The 19,303-nt window shown below is 44.9% G+C and overlaps 2 protein-coding genes across 2 annotated transcripts; both read left to right on the top strand.

Moving 5' to 3' along the window:
• Nucleotides 1-2,011: 2,011 nt before the first annotated feature.
• Nucleotides 2,012-2,284, top strand: T265_04943 (hypothetical protein; the record flags this gene model as incomplete). The annotated part of the gene is made up of 1 exon (XM_009169811.1): nt 2,012-2,284. The coding sequence occupies one exon, from the start codon at nt 2,012-2,014 to the stop codon at nt 2,282-2,284; it is 273 nt and encodes a 90-aa protein (XP_009168075.1).
• A 14,308-nt stretch (nt 2,285-16,592) lies between these two features.
• On the top strand, nt 16,593-18,935 carry T265_13637 (hypothetical protein; the record flags this gene model as incomplete). Its single annotated transcript, XM_009169828.1, has 5 exons — nt 16,593-16,683; nt 16,725-16,804; nt 16,842-16,953; nt 16,996-17,184; nt 18,735-18,935. 5 exons carry the CDS (start codon nt 16,600-16,602, stop codon nt 18,849-18,851), a joined length of 582 nt encoding a protein of 193 aa, XP_009168092.1.
• Between the last annotated feature and the right edge of the window lie 368 nt (nt 18,936-19,303).

The raw sequence follows: 19,303 nt of genomic DNA, 5'->3' as shown, positions 1-19,303 counted from the left end.
TCGGATATTGTGGGCTACCTCGGCTGCCTCGGTTTTAGGACTTCTTGTTGGATAATACAGGCATGAATTCACCATTCCCATTCGTCCCATGCACAATTTATGCTGGGAGCTGCGAGGTTTTGGGGTCAATAAGAGGCTCAAAGTACTTACGACCCACTAATGGCTTCTAGGTTACCGCCGATGAGGTCTTGAAATACTCTCAAAAGGTGCTGCACAAAACATTTGGAGCATGGTAAAGATTCAAACATGAATCGATGGTCTCAACATTTTCAGTCGGTGTAGGCACCAGCGGTTATTCAGAGACTCGTAGTCTCAAGTGCGATAGGGTACGACACTGCTTACACCTCTGGACTAAGCACCCGAAACCAAAGGAAAACAAGTTGGTGGCCACTGATAGAGATGTGTACTACGCCGTTGATAGAATTCTCTTCAACATTGTGTAATAAAAGTGCACTCTCACTCTCCGGATAGTAAAGTGCCCACATTACCCTTTAGGCAAACATAAGGACATATCCACGATTTCACTGACTGATACACAGAATCAGGACTTTTGTCCATGCTTCTCTGGTTGTGTTTGTCCTTGTCGCTCGGAGACTACTGCTCATCTGAAGGCCACGAGCGAAAAAACGTTGCAGCAACGCCGTTTAATTTTTCATTACCGCATAGTAATCTTGCCACTGGTGGCACTCACAAAACCGACGGTGAGCGCAAGCTTGATGCAGTTGGGTAACTGACGCATGTGTAGTTAGGTTGACTGAAGAAAACGGAGTATAGTGAACGGCAATTTGGGGGCGTGAAAGTCAGCCAAACATGTGCTCTGCAAGGAAACTTTGGTGGTTACAGGGTACAAATCTGTCGCAAGGTGATTCGGGCAACCGATTGCCGAGGTTGAACGCTAGAAGCACAATACTGAATAAGACAATTTGATGGAGACCAGGATATCTAGATCACTGCACTTTCAAGTAAAGAGTTCTAATGATTCACAATTTAGATAACTGAGTAGTCGATCAAAAAAGGAGGCCTCCTAAAGTCACAATGTAACCCTCCTTGAGTTAAAAGTTGTGACGAACGGCCACCAGAGACAGGTTTGGCACTGAATTCGGAATGCAGTTGCACATAGTGGCAATCGGCCTTTTGGTAGTATCATAGAAAGTAACATGTATATCAAGATTTAAAAAAGAGCAGCCAAATGCAAATGGTTTTGGAGCATATGCACATAGTGTCGGCCTTTTGGTAGTATCATAGAAAGTAACATGTATATCAAGATTTAAAAAAGAGCAGCCAAATGCAAATGGTTTTGGATGGAGGTCAATTGTTTGAAATGGATGAAACTGCGTCCAACAAGGCAGCTCAATTACTGCAGCTGAAGAAGGACCGATTGATTACTTGTTTTTGCGACTTGACTTGGCCGGTAAGGCTGGTTGAAAGTCCGATGGGCAGCTCATTGCAATACCTTGTTCATAGCTCGTAGATTAAACGCAGCGGAAATGAAGGGCGTGTAGGAAATGATATAGTAGCGAACGTCAAAGTCGCCAATACATTTTGGAAAGATCTTTGGTTAGATATTATTTCACAGGAGCCTCCATGGTCACGTTTCAGCGGAAACGTTTCGATTTGAATCAGATACTGCAAGGTTAGTCGGTAAAATTTGAAATTGAAGCCTCTGGATGATGGGGCTTAATGTGGAAAAATCCTAAGCGTTTCTGGAAGATTTAGGGCCAAATCATTGGGGCCTGTATACTACAAAGTGACCGATACAAGAGTTCGATCACAGTTGAGGTCAAATGCAACCGAAAACGTCCTGTGATCTGAGGGAGAGTCGGAACATTCAACATATTTTTGACATGATAGAGGGCCTGTTTTCTGACGATGTTAGCAGTGATTCTATTATACTTGACAATATGCTTGGGTATCGCCATGTATATCGATATATACATATGTCGACGGATATGCGAGACTGATTGCTGGATTCTGAGTGACAGCTCAAATTTTTCCTAGTTCAGCCAATTAGATGGATCAGGACGGTGCACGATGTAACTTGGAAGCGAAGAGCATTGGTGATATTAAGCACTTGATGTTAAGTGCAAACCTGAGGGGCTTTGACTTGCCGTACTTTCTCCGGTTGGACGATCGTGTGGGGCCAGAGAAATTCACACCCCGGGCTCAACATCACGAGAGCGAGTTTGAGACGACAAAGGCCAATGTCACTCCTGCTCATGTGGACAGTGCGGGCGTCGGTCTCATCCTTTGGAACCTGCAGAGAGGGTTGAACACCTTTGTGTAGTTAGCTTTCGTCTACTGGTGAGCGCGAATGACGGACCCTTTTCTCTCTGAGACGAATGTGACTAATGAGAAGTGGCTGACGACTTTATTGCCTCCAAGTGTATACTGTTTGTTCTTCCTTCTTTGGTGACGCACCTGACGCATATGCGTCATTCGCCTTGGTCGAACTCTGTATTCACTGCAAGAATGTCTGTGATTTTCAAATTTTTATCGACCAGTGAGAGGGACTTATTATCAAAAAAGGACTGATCAAGTGTGCCGACTAAATTCTCAAAACTTTTTGGTCAAACTCCCCCAACTCGTTTATCCAACTTATCTGTCCAACTTATTTGTCATCAGAATGGATGTGTGGAAGACGCCACAGAAACATTTTGATAGTATGTTTGGAAGTTGTGACAAGGGACGCCTGGACACTGCGATGATTTAAGCTGCCTGACCATTACCTACTTAAAACCTAAAGTTGTAGCCCTCAAATGAATTTGATTACCAGTGAAATATGGGCAGCTTTCAGCCGTTAGTTTCAGTTGATGCAGTAGATGACTAAATAAGGTTGGAAAATAAAAGCCAGCCAGATGAGGAATATGAGAGCTGTAAGATATGGAGGGCTTCTCGCAGGACGATTGCGGGTATTAGATTATGTGCAGTTCGTAGCCAGTAGTCAATGGGACCAATCACACGTGGGCAGCAGATGATGAGAACTGACAAAAAATGGTTCTACAGACAAACGTATTAGTAAAGCATCATGAATTAAGCAAACCTACAATCAATAATGGCGGAAAATAGTCACTGACGCATTAGGGGCTTCTAGAAACAATAACAGGTAAGCACTGCATAATGTACAAACATTCATATGTGGACAGTCCGACACTGTGAGTTGGCCGTATGTAGAGGTAACAGCGCAGTAATCAGTACGCTCGGGATGTGAGGGGCTGTCTTTCAGTCGGCGGCGCGACGCGACAGCTCGTGTCACGTAACAAGTCAGATTACGCGGTTTCGGTCGTTTAAAACAAACCTCGCCAAAGGCTCTCTGACAGGTGCGGTACATGGGTAATACAAAATAATTGACCACTCTGGGTGTCAGATTGATGGCGCGCTCGCCTGCCGTCTGGGGACTGTGGGTTCGATACCCCGTCGGTCTGCTTTTCCGCCGGAGTGGACGCTCGAAAATAGGTGCATTCGAGACGTACTTGCTTGCAATAACAGACGGGCAAAAAACTGTTGACATCAGTTACTGAGGTGCAAGCAGACCTTAAGTAGGGACAAAGCAGATGAAAAACGAGCAGCAAGACAACAAAACGGAGTCATAATAAAAGGTGCAAGTCACATTACTTAGGAAAATTCAAATAGCAGGGAAATTTACCGCAAATCACCGTTGATTCACAGGGGGAATCAACAAGAGCTTTCGGGCCACAAATACGTAATATGCTGGGGGCACAACAGTATTCACTGACGGCTGACAAAAATAATATTCCGTCAAACTATGTCCAGTTAAAATTTACTGCACGGCATTTTACACGTGAAAACAAAGCACAGCTCCAAAGCCAATAGTCACGAAATGGGGTTCCTCAGAAGACATATTTCGCAAAAACTTCACAATGTCACCCCCACAGCCCTTTCCAAAGCACACTAAACAGAGTGCGCCTTGAGACAAACCACAGGTTGATCAACGCCCAAGTGGTCCACCATAATCACGGTATTAGCCCGTATTGATATCTAAAAGGCAATGATTCCTATTATCACAAAGGGTATCATCACCTAAACGACTCTGACGCTCAGAGCGATCTGTATTCGTTGGTTTTTGTTGAGTTAGTCACCTCGTTATAAGAACCACGCCTTGCAACAAGTTGGAATCTATTCCCGCGCTACTTGCCCGATTATGCCATTAAATAAAAACTGACAAAGCGAAGAAGGGAGACAGTGTTGGCAAAATTTTCAAGAAATTTGTTTACTAGAAATTTACTATATTTTCCTGCAGTAAACTGACTGGCCCCTAGCTAAGGCACTGTTTAATGCAGAGTGGGAGGAAGTCGCTCAAGAGCTTCCACGACGGGCAGTTCAGTCACTAGCAAAAGATGGCGCAACTGGTAGCTACATTCCAGGCCGCGCTGAAATGTCGTGACATGTGTTGCTGTTCTCACGTGTGTTGATGACCCAATTATCCATTCTCATTTGTGTCACCCACAACACTGGTTGATTTTCAACAGTTAACTCAGGAGGATAGTCACAGTTAAACGTGTTCACGAGAAGCGGAACAGGCAACTGAAGATTCCAGCGAATATGTGCATGAATATCTTGCAACCTCGCATATTAAGCTGAGAAAGCAAATAAGAGCGTCCGTCCAAACTAGACGAAAATGACTCTTATACCTAGCGCGGATCGCTCCGTTGAGGTTGCATTTAGTTGATATGCACAAATGAATGCTTCACAAAAATTGTTAGAGTTCTCGTGCAAACCGAGGGACGTGTTGCATAAACGAAGGCTTAAGGGAGATTGGGTGACATTTGTCACATAAGAGGAAGTGCACCTGACTATAAGATAAGTCATGGCAACGGGCGTTTCGCAGCCGAACGCAGATCCAGAGAGCTACTGTGGTTGAAAGTGATGCGTTTAAGCCTCTGAGTTAGAAGGCACGCATGCAACAAGCAAAAGTTAAAGACGAATTTCAATGCAGAATTGGCAAAACTAACCGCTAACGCCATCTCAGGATGATATAGACAATCCGAATCAGCTGAATGCTCTTGGATATGCACCACATTTTCTTTTAGTGGTACAGTTTGTGAAGTTTCGCATTCGTTATAACTCATCCTGCTTTAAACGCATGGTAGTTCGCACCACTGGTCGTGAAGCTTTTGCTGTAGTTTCTTTAGCTTTCGGGCCACAAATACGTAATATGCTGGGGGCACAACAGTATTCACTGACGGCTGACAAAAATAATATTCCGTCAAACTATGTCCAGTTAAAATTTACTGCACAGCATTTTACATATAAAAACAAAGCACAGCTCCAAAGCCAATAGTCACGAAATGGGGTTCCTCAGAAGACATATTTCGCAAAAACTTCACAATGTCACCCCCACAGCCCTTTCCAAACCACACTAAACGGAGTGCGCCTTGACACAAACTACAGGTTGATCAACGCCCAAGCGGTCCACCATAATCACGGTATTAGCCCGTATTGATATCTAAAAGGCAATGATTCCTATTATCACAAAGGGTATCATCACCTAAACGACTCTGACGCTCAGAGCGATCTGTATTCGTTGGTTCTTGTTGAGTTCGTCACCTCGTTATAAGAGTCACGCCTCGCAACAAGTTGGAATCTATTCCCATGCTACTTGCCCGATTACGCCATTAAATAAAAACTGACAAAGCGAAGAAGGGAGACAATGTTAGCAGAAATTTCAAGAAATTTGTTCACTAGAAGTTTACTATATTTTCCTGCAGTAAACTGACTGGCCCCTAGCTAAGGCACTGTTTAATGCAGAGTGGGAGGAAGTCGCTCAAGAGCTTCCACGACGGGCAGTTCAGTCACTAGCAAAAGATGGCGCAACTGGTAGCTACATTCCAGGCTGCGCTGAAATGTCGTGACATGTGTTGCCGTTCTCATGTGTGTTGATGAACCAATTATCCATTCTCATTTGTGTCACCCACAACACTGGTTGATTTTCAACAGTTAACTCAGGAGGATAGTCACAGTTAAACGTGTTCACGAGAAGCGGAACAGGCAACTGAAGATTCCAGCGAATATGTGCATGAATATCTTGCAACCTCGCATATTAAGCTGAGAAAGCAAATAAGAGCGTCCGTCCAAACTAGACGAAAATGACTCTTATACCTAGCGCGGATCGCTCCGTTGAGGTTGCATTTAGTTGATATGCACAAATGAATGCTTCACAAAAATTGTTAGAGTTCTCGTGCAAACCGAGGGACGTGTTGCATAAACGAAGGCTTAAGGGAGATTGGGTGACATTTGTCACATAAGAGGAAGTGCACCTGACTATAAGATAAGTCATGGCAACGGGCGTTTCGCAGCCGAACGCAGATCCAGAGAGCTACTGTGGTTGAAAGTGATGCGTTTAAGCCTCTGAGTTAGAAGGCACGCATGCAACAAGCAAAAGTTAAAGACGAATTTCAATGCAGAATTGGCAAAACTAACCGCTAACGCCATCTCAGGATGATATAGACAATCCGAATCAGCTGAATGCTCTTGGATATGCACCACATTTTCTTTTAGTGGTACAGTTTGTGAAGTTTCGCATTCGTTATAACTCATCCTGCTTTAAACGCATGGTAGTTCGCACCACTGGTCGTGAAGCTTTTGCTGTAGTTTCTTTGCTCATCAAAGTGCAAACTGGGTATCGTCGTGCGTTTTTGTCGCTTGGCGTTTAATCTAGCATATCAAACTACATTATGTTCACTGGCTGCCCTGTAGCCTGTCCAAAAGCCTCAACTGTTTTCCCGCTCCCTTTGGTTGTTATGCATTGGTGGACTTTCATCAAGTTCTCTACTGTTCAAATTTAGCAAGGAAGAAATTGTAGTTTTCCTAAGCATGGTAGTACGCCCCTTGGAGTGAATTAAATGTGTGCGAATAAACATTATTATGGGGTATTAATGAAATTACTTTGCACGAACTAGTTATATTACCTCACAATATAGAAAGAGGTAGCTACTGAAAGTGTCAGCATGCAAACTCGAACATAAGGCCAGAGATGGGGCGGAAACTTGATCGGGCAGAAGAAAGCAAAACGCAAAAGCTCTACTTCTCTATGTTTTTAAACAATGAGACAAAGAGATGGGCGAGTTTATATTTGCAAGATGGTTACCAAACAGAACCTCTACAGGGAAACGGTAAATATTGTACGACAATTTTCAACTGCCGCAGGAGGTGTCCGCACGAGCGTTGTTCTTTATTTAGTTAAGGTGAGGGGGTGAAAGAGTTGCCCCGAGTTGGAATATAAGGAATGGCAGCTATCAGTGATGCGCCGAGTAGGCAGTGGCACTTGGGATGGTGGGCACTTAAAAGGAGCAAATCCTACTGAGAGCATGTGCCGCCGAGGAACAGTAGCTACTGCATGGATTTCGCTGAAAAATTTTCTCTCAAGCTTTAGGAGCGTACAAAAAGTGAAAATGGAAAAAACTGACTCGAAACTTGCACGGCGCTTTTAGATTCTACGCTCGTCGAAATTCAGCTCGAGAACTTAGCTCGGGAATCTGTCAGGAGCGGCATTTTTTGAGGAGAGTTGATAAAAACCTTTTAGTAGTATCTGCGGAAGCGCTGCACAATGTATAACGACAAGCCTAATTTAGGCGTCCTTGGGCTCCTCTTGTTGCTGTCATAAAGCTTGGTGCTGAAGGTGACAAAGTCAATTTGGTTATTGAGAAGTTGTAGAACGTGGTATTTCCTGGCTTCGCTTTCCATGGATTCGCGCATTTATACACAGACTTCAATCCGCTGTCCGAACCTCCTGGCTCAGATTCGTGCTTGTCGTTCGGCAGCATTTGTTCACCTAAAGGGCATAGAGGGAAAAGGATGTAGGAATGATCCTTAAGTTCTTGGTGCAAAGCAGTAAGCTTGCCAGCTCAAAGACTCACATAAGAAGCGTCTTAAATTGCCTGAAGCCGGGTGCTTGATGCAGCAGACGCCGTGTTCCACCGAATTCAACCAGCGCAAAGTCCAAAGGGCGGACGGCTACCCAAAGGAAATCGGTGCCTTCTGGAATTGAGCTGATAGTTATTGCTAGGAGATAATTACAAGAAACGCAAAAGATGAGATGACATCTGGTAAGTTGCGCAACCGTTGAAAATAAGTATTTCATCAGTGGGGATCCTATAAACTTTTCACGGTGTTGAATCTGCCGGAAAAAACAAAAAGCACCATTAGATATTCAAGACAGTAAGCAATAACCCAAACGCTTTCTTCTCGAACGACAGGTGGGAGGAACGCACGGGTGACACAATACGGGTATTTGAAGCACACAGAGAACGGTATGTAAGCACGTGTTCTGCTCTAGCGACTTCACCACGTCCAAACTTTGGGGGGCGCAACAGCGGAAGGCCTCTAGCCACCTTGATCTTCACAGGGAGGGATGTGAGCCTAACGCTACACAGGACGAACCTCCTCGTATCTTGCGTTATTAAGATGCTGGTATTTATGGGCAGCCCGCTCCAGTCTTAAAACAAATGACTTCTTAAATAGAGGTGATTGAATTCCACACGATTCACCGCTCCAGATGCTCGAGTCCTGAGGGAATCGAGAAGTGACGCTACTCCAGATTGAGATGCTCTGGCCGTTAGTAGGCTTGAGCTACCCTTCTTCAGCACCGACCTCCTCGGGTGTTCCGTTTTCGGACCTGTCAATTCACTGATCTAGGCCTTCCACATGCGCTTTGATTTCTATTTCTGCCTTATGCGGTGGACCTAAAACCTGCATTTCAATTGCTAGCGCCGTTCAAATAGATGTCATCCCTTCAAAGCACCCACAGTAGACTGCTTCTCGAGAGTTCAAGCCGGTTTGCCTAACGGGGACATAGAGGTGACTTGACCCATATTGAGCGTGCCCAGTGGGTGACAAAGATGATGGTCGCTGATCTCAGATCTGTTGATTCTGAAAAGTGTGTCGTGGTTTTTTAATTATTTTATCAAGTTAATCTTCACCCCCGAAAGCAACTAATGGCTACTTTCCCTTATTTGAACAAGGAGTGACTGACCGTACTAACGCCCGATGAGTATGTGGTAGGAAAATTTTCACTCTCAGAACACACGCACTTATTGGGGAAATTTTTTTTTCATTTCGGGAACTTGGCGCATGTACTAACCATCCTTCTGCGGTTGTTCACGTTGCATCCAGAACTCAATTCGAGGCCAATTCAGATGTCTTCTATGTGGGTAATTGAGCTTGCAAGCTTACAACCCGGTGCTGAGAAGCCAAAGAGCAGCACAACACCTCTTTTCGCTCGCGCCCTTCAGTTGGATGTAAACCATTAGGAACAAGAACAAACGCGATACACTCGATCCCGTGTATTCATGTGTATGAGTGAGTGGTATACCAGGACGTACGGTGGTATAAAATTGCTTTCAATAAAGATAGAAGAAGGTCCCTGCAGCTCTATTTAGGGAGTCATCACAGATTTTTTCACAGCGTGAAGCCTGAATCTTCATGATGTGGCTTGAGGCTTCGGTGTAAAAGTGCTCAATTCTGATTGGTCTATAGTCCGATCGCACTCCTTTGGTCCGTAGCTGGCTCTCGTCGCATCAGCCCAATCAGCATGATGTTCGATTTCTTCGTGCGGTTCGAGCCGATAAGATGAACGAAGATAAACTGTTTTCTGGGGTACATATGTAAGCAACATCACTGTTCACGCGACTGGCGTGATCGAGTTTGACAGTGACATGGAAAGCGTGGGCGAATGCCTCAATCCTATGTATTACTCCGTGCGATTTATGGTATCAGTGCGCGACTATGGCTTTACGGTCAATGGAACAGAGAGTGCTGTTGGTGTAGAGAACATTCGGAAGTTGGATTACTATCCCAAGACACTATCAAGCCAGACTTAGATAGACCACTGGCCTTACGAAATTATGTAAGTAGTAGCTTATAAGCTACTTGTATCCGCTTCCTTGAGTTGTAATCAACTGTCTGTTAGGATTTTTTCTTGTTTCTACCAGTTGTCTTGGCAATCTGTTTTTCGGACAGAAACTTCCTCTCGGCTTTAGACAAGACTTCCTCCTTCTTGATGTTGTTGAGGGACCGTTTGGCCTTTGAATTAGAACCCGCAAGCGCATTGGTTGTGCCATTGTTGCGACTAGTGCGTCGGATGTGGCAGTAGCCGCTCCTCCGACTGAGGAGCCCTTCGCTTCTTTCAACAAAAACGAAAGTAACCATGGGTTTCGCGCTGGAAACTGGAGCTTCTACCCTCATGATGGTGTTCCCGTAATTGTTACAAGTCGTTGAGCCCTATAGGGTTAAAGAAGTTAGGGCGTCCCTTCGTTCATCTAAGCACAACGCCATTTTAGACAAAGAAAGAAGCGAGAGAGGCGCTGAATGCGCATCTGTTGGTTTCAGCTGGCGGCCATCTGGAGGAATCCCAGGATGTGGGCGCTGGAGCGAGCCTCATCTAACCCAACCCATACATCTCTCCATCATATGAACTTCATTACTACTGAAACAGCAAAAGCAACACCACCTTGCGTACTTCGGAAAAAGCTAAGAAGGACGCTACGCTTACCGCAGTTTATGAAAAATACCCGGTTGGATTGAGGTTCGTAAGTAAGCGGCTCAGTTACTTTGAACAAGGCCTCCGGGCGGATTGTGCTGTGGGTATGGCAGGTTTTCAATTGGTGCTGGAGAGGCTGATGGGAGTCCGGAGTGAAAGAAGTAAAGGCCAATCGTATCGGGAAGAAACTGGAAGGCGCAAGACCCCTGAAACCCTTAAAGGAGGTTTTGGATCCTGTTGGCGTGGTATCCCTCGTACTCTCACCAAGCTACCAGTTGACCAATACGACTTAGAAGGCTATGATGAGCAGTCTAGACGACTTGGTGGAATGTATCGTTATTCATGCTGTTATCATCGGACCAAAGGAGATATGGATAAGTTCGCCGACTCAGTTGTGTTACTGCCGGGTTATCATTGCTACGTAATTGATTTAGCATTGGACAGTTTGAATGAATTCAGCCCCAGATAGCCACATTGAACTTCTGGACTCCTGAAGGGGTATCAGAGATAACTGCTTGTCAAATACCAGTCAGCATGTTTGTGATCGTCCTCGGAATCCGTGAAATTTACCACCATCTGAGTTGGATAATTTCAGTAATCAACTCACAGCCAGAGGCGTTTTTGATGGGTGATTTAACCTACCCAATATTCACTGGAATAATTTGCTGGATGACTAGAACTTCAGCACCATGGAGATTGCATTCTTTTTTGGCGGAAGTATAGACTCGTTTGGCTTTTTCTTCAATCGGCTCGATGCCTTCTTGAACAGGGTGATCCATGCCTTGACGCACTGTTCACTGAAGGTAATCATCGTCATTATCTTCAGGGAAAGGAAAATCAGTGTCGACACTGACCCTTCACTGCCGTCCAACTATAAGGCTCATTTAATCGTACTTAAAGCCCTTAAGTTGGAAGAAGAAAAACATTGGATAGGGAGGGACCAGGTGCTGGCCTGTTGCAACTATACTGAGCGCTCAGTTGGACAATCCGAAAAGACCGACGGCACAAACGCACTAATATCGATCATTCCAGTCAAGCACACTGGGGGCGGGCATGTCAACCCCACCGCACCAACAATACCTAAAGTCTTCACAATCTCTTTCCCACCTCAACGTCAAGGCACCCATCGTCCATTTCGCGGTTCGCGCCATTTTGAGGGAGGACAACTGACCTCGGTAGACAATGTTTCGCCATGATCGAGCCACCGAAGCTGATGGTGCTGGGTATTTTCTGCAGCTGAAGTACATGCTGCACAACCAAATACCCGTTTTCTAATTACGAATGTGTTGAAGTTAGCCAGCAACGATTGAGGCATGTGTGGTCAAAACTTGTAGATGGTTCACATCACCTGTCCACAGTAGCCGTCTCACAACCATACAACAATGCGGCCCCAACTGTTACCTGATGCACGCAACCCTTGAAACCAAGTGACATGTTTTGATGCCACAGATGGCAAATTAGCAAATTTGATTCGGGCATTTGAGGTTCGTCTGTAGTGGTTAACGGCCCTATGGAGCCGGTGTTTGCAGCTGAAATGTTGGTTCACGTTTAGTGTTAGCAGCGGTCAAATATAGCCAACCGGCGGTCACAACAACAGTCACTCAGCAAAAGTCTCAAAGTCACGTTGGAGCCAACAAGCGGGCGGTAGCGGTTGTATTTCAGTAAAACAAACTTTTGTACAGTGATGTGGCTGATAATGATGGGGAAAAAGAAGATGATACTGAGCATGAAAAAGAGCAGTTTACAAGTGCTACACGTCCGTTGACTTTATCAGACACTTCCGTCAAAACTACCATATTTACCAGGGCATGTAAAATTCTCCGCAATCTCCGGTGATTCTACCTGAATCCGGTTCAGTTTTTCGGCTCACAAACCGTGCGTCGAAATGCAATGGTGCTAGCTGCCATAGGTTCGTTCACCGACGATGAAGATAATAAGGGAATAGGAACCACGCATGGAAGTGATGGCCTAGTTTGTTTATTGAGGACAAATGAGCCTGCTTGTCTAATTTGATAAGAAGTAAAATCTTCACAGTGTAGGCGTTAGCCTTGATGCAGCATCGCCACTGACCGCGTGGCAGCCATACTTGCCAGGATTCGTCCTGTCTCGCGATCCTTACCCGGGAAGACGGCGTCTACTAACGCGATTGAGTTGATTGATAAGGGCTCCCGTACTTCATTGCCAAGTCGTGGACTGAATTCCTCTGAGCCGTCTACGTCCGATACGAGGCAAACGGTCCTCTGGCATCGAAGTATGCGGCCTGACTAGCGTAACTTGTGTGTGACCAGCTGATCTATCGAAGAAGAATGAACTCTCCTGGAAACTACCTTGCGTTATTCAGCACTACTCAGTCATACTCTGGAAATTCTTTGGTGGCGCCTATGATCAAGCACAGGTGGCCTTCTTTCACACGCAGTGTTCACGTCTCTGATCCACACAGGACAGATCGGGAAGTGACACTGTGCACTCTATGCTTGACAGTCAAGCTGACTTCTCGTTGGAGCTGCAAATGTCACTTCAGATTATGATACTGTGGCCTTCTCAATTTGGGATGTGAATTCGTCTTTCATTGGGCCGCCAGGGCTGCCCAGGTAATCGCAAGTATCTACTACATCAGTCGGTATACCTGCAAGCATGAGGTCTGAGTTTGACCCCACCCAATCTTGCGCCATCACTTCCCACTTTAAAATATGTCGAACTACGCAGCAGATTTATTTGTCATTTAAACTGGTTCGTGTTTAAAAGAGTAATAGTATAAGGGGGCAACATTGGTGGCGTACTCAAAGTCTGTAGGCGAACGACCCGGCAGTATTTCGATCCTCGAGGTGTTAGAGGCCTGTATAGAAGACTCAAGGAACATATCGGTTGCAATTGACTTGGTGAACTCAGCCGAGGATTCCCTGCAGACAAGTGTGCATCTACCAGAGGAGGCATCTTAAGCCCTCACAGAAGACAAGATTTTAGAGAAGACATCCATCATCATCAGACACTAGTACGGTTTCTGACGGTCGCTGGAGTCTAAGGAATATTTGGGATCAAGAAATGCGACGATTTTTGGTCGTCGGAAGGAGATGCGCAGTTCCAACACCTGTCGGAAGACAAGCATATGGTCGATGTGACCCCTACCAAGGCGCAACTCAGCTTAGTTCTCGCGAATCTTGCTCCCAGTGACGGATAGACCTGCGTAGAATGATGCATAGAAACGCGATGGAAGCTGCAACCAATGGGCTGAGGCCCAAGTGGTTTTCATTTGATGTTCTTGCACTGATCGACTCTCGCCACCGGTACCTGATAGCAATGTGATCTGTTCGGATTCGGATTCGGTTCGTTGGTCAAAAGCAGACGAATATCAGCGATGCGATTTGCGAAAAAGGTGGTATCGTAGTCCTTTCATAATACCGTTAGGTTGAATATTTTAGTGCAGTTCAGCAGGCCTCTTTCAACACAACCTATGAAATAACTTAATGATCCGCCTTTAACAACAAAAATCTAGCTGGAATTGTCATTTTTCCAAGGTGAAAAAAGCACCCTGCCACGACGGTCCACACTCGGCACTTTTCAGAGAAGTTGATGAAATCCTCTTGACCCCACTGCGGAAGGTTGGGAACGAAACAGTTCCAGAGGAATGAAATGCCTCGAATGTTATCCTTATCTTGAAAAACGGCACAAAAACTTTGCGCGAAAATTATCGTGACGTCATACTGGCAACGGTGGCATCCAATGTGCTCTCTGACATTATTTCGCGCTGGTTGATTGATTATCGGGGTATACAAACTCGTGAGAATCAGGCTCCGGTCTTGCGGAGGATGCATCGCCCGCATCTTTATCTTGTGACAAGTTCTTTAACGGCACCACTCAGGCATCCCACGTTGATGGTTTTTCTTGATCTGCGATCTTTTGACCCTGTCGATCGTCAAATTTTCGTGCTACTTGACAATCAAAGGTATACTTTCCAGGTTTTATCCTTTATGAGGGTGCTGCATGCTAACTCCTGGGGGCGCTGTGGGTACATAGTAATCTTTCACGTGAGCTCACGACTTGTGCAGGACAAGGCTGCCTTTTTCCCCCAGTTCCCTCAAACTTCATTATTGCGTTCTGCTTGAAATTTCTTTGTCTACCTCCAAAACCACGGGGATCGGAATGCTACTGGATATAAAAGATATTGAGTTCAAATCCTTCAAAAATGCAAACCATTTTGGACAACCAAAATAGTTGTGCCGCACGGTTTGGTATGCGCTTCACATTTGCAACACTGAATGGGATCGTACCCCACCAGCCAGTCAACGTGGTGGGTAAATCTGACTATCTGGACAGTTGTGTAAGTTCTGCTGGACTTGGAGACGAGATCACTTCTAGAGTGGGGAAGATCAGCGCAGCTTTTGGAACCTCCAACATGTATGGTATCCGCTGACGTCATCTTATCTGTCAGCGGCACAGTATACACTACGTTGACGTGATCTGTGCTTTTTTTTACGGATCTACAACGTCTCTTGTACGCGCAGATGATGTATAAATCTGGCCATCGGTGTCCCCGAAACATTGGTCGGGTTTGGTGGAAACATTGGCTTAGGAATGCTGCGTTACGTCACATAGTTCTGAGAAGAGGGAACTTTCCGACGATGGGTGAACTGTTTACGCTTCACAAGTTACTCTGGTTAGGTCGTGTACTTTGTATGTCAGAGAGGCGTCTGCATCGAGGGTTTTTTTCCAGCCCTTTGCTGAGTAGAAATGGCCGAGACTTGGACAGTCTATGACCTGGCAAGGAAGTATGAAAGCAATAACCTCAGTCGGGTTGGCGCCTGCGCTAACCTGAATGTGGACCCCAGAATTGACAATATTGGTAGACATGGCTCGGTCATGCGGTCAGATATGCTCCTAATTCAAAGCTATTACCTTCCCATGCCTTCAAGTTAGTTTACAATACTAACTTCTTAATTGTGCGATCGCGCCCAATGCTTGTCTGTGTCTACCTTGCTGTCCAATTTTCCGGCAACCAAACTTGTAGCAGTTGGACCCAATATATCCCTGGTACACGGTTTAGAGCAGATAAACTGCAATAGGCTGATGGATTAAAGCAGTGTCAAATCGAGCAGATACTCTCTAGGTCGAGAATTAGACGTGACTTTCGGCGGTTGTCTCTAAACACCTGGCCCCTGTACCCTGGTCGGTCATATCTGGTTAACAAATTCTTTTGTTTGAGTGGTGAACCGGTGCATCTTCTCATTTGGGTATCTTGAATATCATCAAACCTTACCCAAGCTCTTTCCAGGAGATGAAAGTTAGGGGGACGAGAGTGTGTCGTTCAGCTAATCCTCATCTTCCGTGCAACAGACGAAGGTTTCTGCTAGCGATACCGTAACTGTTATGAAACAATCAAACTGACAAACTCTCTTAATTGCATGGGATGTTGAATCACGCAATGATCCGGTAAGTTTGGTCGGCGATGATTCCCCAATGACAATTACAGCTCCGCGACGTCACATGTAATCCTGTTAAGATACTCATGCATGTTCAGTCTGCAGAAGAATGTTTACTTAACTTAGGAGGGCCTGTGAAGCATTTGCTGATGCTGCCCTAGTTTATAAAAAAACCACTCATTTCAAGAAATAAAGAGGTAGCTGAGTGGGTAAAGTGAAAAACTACTGCGCAGAAGGTCTGTGGTCCGAGCTAGATCATGGTATTTTGGTTGCTCCTGTTTAAACGTGGGCACCCTGGCAGCAGCTAGTCCTTGTGCTTTCCTCAAGTTGCACGGTAGTTCCCCTAAAGAGTGCCACAACTGAACTTTGATATTGGTAATAAATAATAAATGTACCCACAGAAAACGAGTAGGAAAACTTATCTGGCGGTACCTGGTATCTGATACCTGGCAATAACGCAAATAATGTGCTCAGTCTCGAACAATTTGGATTCGGAACGATAGACATCGGCAGTATAGGAATGACCCTGATTATCCATGCCGCGCTTTGTGTCACCACTTTTTAATTGATCATCATTGTCTTCGCTTCTTTTCAGCTCGGGAATGTTTCGAAACACGTTTCAGAGTGGTTTCCTGTCTGCTTTTTAATTGATCATGTTCATTATCTTCGCTTCTTTTCAGCTCGGAAATGTTCCGAAACACGTTTCAGAGTGGTTTCCTGTCTGTTTTGTTTAGTGTTGGAACGAAACCCTTACAATTATGGGACAAAAAGGTTAGTTGAACCTCCGTATTTCAGCACTTTGCACATTTTAGGTTCGTAACGGACACATAAAACGGATAACCGATAGTGATATTCAATCTCTTGTGCTCGAACTTTTGGGTAACAATGTATCGTATGTTTTGTTATTCCCCTCTTACACCTTCATTCAGCACGACTTACATATCATGTCCCGCAGATCCGAGGAAGTCTCTGGGCATCAAACTACCTTTCCTTGTGCTTATTGTCAAAAATCTGAAAAAGTACTTCACTTTTGAGATTCAAGTAGGTAACATTCAGCTCACTGTGACGATGTGTTGTCGCTAGATATTGGACGATGCTGGAATCAAACGGCGCTTTCGTGCTAGTAACTATCAGAGCACCACTCGCGTCAAGCCCTTCATATGCACAATGCCTCTCCGACTGGATGAAAATTGGAACAATGTGTTTTTTAATGTTGCGGATTTTACGAAAAGAGCCTATGGAACGAATTTTGTTGAAGTGCTGCGGATTCAGGTGAGGAGTTCCTTTTATATGCCAGAGCCACACTAAGAGTATACGGTCGCTTTGTTTCGAGCTTACCAAGTGTGCAGAAGAATTCACGGGATGTGCCGAATCATATTGTCCAACATCACTTGCACGTTCACCATTGGTTTAGATCGTTCACTGGATACATTCATATGGTTTTTGAATCTCCTGTTTCTCCTAAAAATTCATTCCCCTTGTGTAATCTGGATTCCATCCTGCAACTGAAGTCAACCAATATTGGGGAACATGTGCTGCGTACCTTTTTCCGTACCTTTAACAGCACCTATCTCACTAACCCATATTCCGGAACCCCCGAGTTACAAGTTAAACGTTGCTATTGTGCGGGGGTGGGACACTCATAGTTCAGTAATGCCTTTAGTGTCTTGTGGGTTGGTATTGACTGACTCCTGCCAGAAGAACGCCCATGTAAAGGGTTCTCCCACCCTCTAAGAACGTCTTTTTGTTTCTTAGTTTGGAAGCGGGTGTTGAACTTCCAAACCTGGATTCGCTCTCTCTACCGCATTTCTGAGAGCTTTTGGGCATCCAACATTAGCATCGTAACCGTAACCATTCAGCTGTAGCACTGTTTCAGTGCTCAACTGTCATGCCACCCGAAGGAAGCACGAGGGCTAGGATACTTCCAGGTTGGCAGGGAAATTGGGATGCAGATTTCGGGTTCCAACCATGGACGTTCCACTTAGTAAATTTGCACTCTAACTACTGAACCATCTCGCCTCTGAGTCTCACTGGGTTCTGTGAATCAGAACAGTGTATGATTTTGAGTTCGTATGAAGATGTCGGTTTTTCTCTTCACAGCGAACTAGCTTGCAGGTGATCACCTCCCACTCAAGTTTTGAGTCGATTCAGCTTATTTGAATCCGCTGTATAGAATCACGTTGAAATCATCTCGGTTTTTTTCAAGATTTTTAGGCAGTTCCCGCATGAACGACAGCCATTCTCGACTGTCGCCATGTCGATGTCTGGTGGAATAGTACATTTCTTTTGTCAAATATTAAATACTGGGTACAGTAGTCACTTTGGTGTAATCACCGATGTACCGAGCAATATTTTACGCCTTGGATGTTTCTACATGACCACCGAAAACTTCAGCACTATCGAGTAATTTGGGATAGGACTCTGCTACATTCTTTTCCTACTGTTGGCAAATGATTGTTTCTGATTGGGCGCATGAAGTTTCGTGAGTACGTCTAATCAGAGGGATAACACTCATTTTCCTATTTTATGAGTCTGTTTGTTTTATCGTAAGGTTCGAACTTTTGGAAATGCAGTCCCTTACTCTTTAGATGTTTCTGGACCAGTTCCATCTGCTTCTGTATGGTATCACCTCGGCGAGTGGAGTTTGCGTTTGATGCAACCGCGTCAAACGAAACGGACCTACCTCTCAGAACCGGATGGGCCAGTGGTACTGGTGGGAGGGCAGAAAAGCATGTGTTGTGCTTTGCCATCTATTTGATATTGAACTGAATGCTGGTCATTTAAAGGTTTTACTATGATTCTCTACTCTTTACCTTCTTCAGGTCCATGCAAACTGTCGAATACGTCGAATTTATTTTTGTGACCGGCTTTACTCGGACGATGAGCTTCCAGCAGAATTCAAGCTATATTTGCCTGTCGAATCCAATCGAAGTGCTTAAGATCAAGTGGAATTACTGGCCGATATTGGTCTTCGAGTGTTTCACATTCCTGTACATATACCTTTTTACTACCGCTGTATTTTGCCCAAATCCATTTTGGTTGGCTTGTTCGTATGGAAGTTCGTGATAAGTGATACCATCTACGGGATAAATTTACCTTCGTTTTTTTTTCCTGTTAGAAACCACTTTAACATAGTCTGTAAACCCCGAAGCCGATATTTTTGAGGAAAGCGCAATTCACCATTAATGACTTGATAATCCTCTTATTTGGCGGTTTATCATTCCGCCAATGACCGCTTCAACGTGAAACTACATAGGATAACATGAGAAACCTCGAACCCAGAATTCAGGTATATCACAAGAAGTAACCACAGCTGATATATTACTAGTAAGAGCAGTCAAAGGAAACTAATGGGTTTCTCAGCAGAGATTCTCTGTGCCAATCGCAGGCG

The sequence above is a fragment of the Opisthorchis viverrini genome (genome assembly GCF_000715545.1).
Source record: "Opisthorchis viverrini unplaced genomic scaffold opera_v5_90, whole genome shotgun sequence".
Classification (NCBI taxonomy): Eukaryota; Metazoa; Platyhelminthes; class Trematoda; order Opisthorchiida; family Opisthorchiidae; genus Opisthorchis; species Opisthorchis viverrini.
The sequence above is the reverse complement of the archived record's forward strand: the minus strand, read 5'-3'. Positions and strand labels throughout refer to the sequence as shown.